At 30.1% G+C, this 1,703-nt stretch overlaps 1 protein-coding gene across 1 annotated transcript in view; it reads right to left on the bottom strand.

Moving 5' to 3' along the window:
- Positions 1–1,703, bottom strand: part of ENPP1 (ectonucleotide pyrophosphatase/phosphodiesterase 1) — a 95,237-nt gene that overhangs the window by 22,122 nt on the left and 71,412 nt on the right. The window contains exons 14-15 of the mRNA XM_006834664.1: positions 1,124–1,155; positions 324–451 (exon numbers count right to left, since the gene is read on the bottom strand). Coding sequence (XP_006834727.1) covers positions 324–451; positions 1,124–1,155 — 160 coding nt within the window. The remainder of the gene's footprint in view (positions 1–323; positions 452–1,123; positions 1,156–1,703) is intronic.

Raw genomic sequence — 1,703 nt, forward strand, 5'->3', positions numbered from 1 at the left:
TATACAGGGTCGCTATGGGTCGGAACCGACTCGATGGCACTTCACAACAACAACAAAAGACATTTTTGGTGTCACATTTGGAGAAGGGATGCTACTCTCATCTAGTGGATAGAGGCTTGCCAAACATCCCCCAGTGACAGGTCAGTCCCGCTGACAAAGAATTATGCGACTCAAAGTATAAATAGGTTGAGGTTGAGAAACTACTTATTACAGTGAATAGAATTGGATTGTTGCAGATTTCGCATTGCTAAGGAGTGGTAAACTGTTACCATTGATTACGAATGGGCCATACTACATTTATTTGGTAGACTATCAGAACTTACAATGCAAGTTGCCACTGAGGGTCCAAATAGAATGTCAAAGGCTCAATCCTGTCACTTTTAGCAAAGTGCAAACGCTTGGGTAAGAAATGTTTTAAATAAGGTTTGAAGTGCTGATTTGGTTCCAGGCACTGAAATTGTAAAAGACAAAGAAGCAATTTTCAGAAAAACATTTTTTAGGAAAGCGTCTGTTTTCTAAAATGTAACCCTCTCTCTCACAAATATTTTATCAGTATGCCCAGTAATTCACAGATGCAAAAATAACAAAGAATTCTTACTTGTATAATGTATAAGTGGAATGTTTATAGCTGGCTAAACTGTTTATAGCAAATAATACATACAACCGCATAAAAGCCCCTTGATTCTATTTTCAAATATTTTTATAACTAAAACTCTAATTAAATTTTCAATACTTAAAATGTATAAAACAAAAACTGTAGTATACGTAACTCAGCATTTTAAACAAAATATTATTTTAAAAAAGCAGGCATAGAAAAAAATACAAGAAGCTATATCAAAATGGTAACTGGGTTTTTATAGTGATACAGCTATATGTTTTCTCCTCTATTTTTAAAATATTACTTATTTTATACAATATAATTTTACAGTACCAATAAATTAATTATTTGCAAATATGTTATTAAAGATCTTCAAGAACTTTAGCATACTTAAATGCTTTCTCAGATACTCAAAAATTCTAGTCCTGCAATCCCAAGAACAGGCACCCAAATTCCTTTTTTCCAAGTATGTATATATTATATGAAACTAATAATAATTGATAATGACAAAATAAGAATACTCACAGAAAGATTTCTGACAATGTTTTCATAATTAACTGTAGGAGAACAAACATAAAAATTATTTAAGAGTTCATGGTATGCTACTGAAACTACAATGATACAAAACATATAGTATGATTTTATTGTGTCAAAAATTTTTTTAAAGTGCTAAATATATATATATATTTATATATATATATATTATATATATAAAACATCTGGAAAAACACACCCGCCACTTCATAATGGGATAATTCAATATTCAAGAAAAATTCCAGAAATCCCAAATAAGAAGTGTTCACAACAGGAAGTTAGATATAAAGACAAAGGGACTAATTTTGAAACCAAATTTGTCTATCAAGTCATCAGTATACTTTGCAATGCAAATCAACAACAGTTAGTTACATTTAGTTACCAATTTTATATAAATTTGAGAACATTATTCAGATAAAGTAATATATATTCTTATATATCAGAAAGGTTCAAAAACTTCATGGAAAAAATTCCATTATCTTTTAGTTCCATTCTCCCATAAACTTTTTGAAGCCCTTCATATGTATGGTATGTGTACTTGTGTGTATGTTGTTGAAGCCCTTCATATGTA

Source organism: Chrysochloris asiatica, unplaced genomic scaffold (assembly GCF_000296735.1).
Source record: "Chrysochloris asiatica unplaced genomic scaffold, ChrAsi1.0 scaffold00013, whole genome shotgun sequence".
NCBI classification, from domain to species: Eukaryota; Metazoa; Chordata; class Mammalia; order Afrosoricida; family Chrysochloridae; genus Chrysochloris; species Chrysochloris asiatica.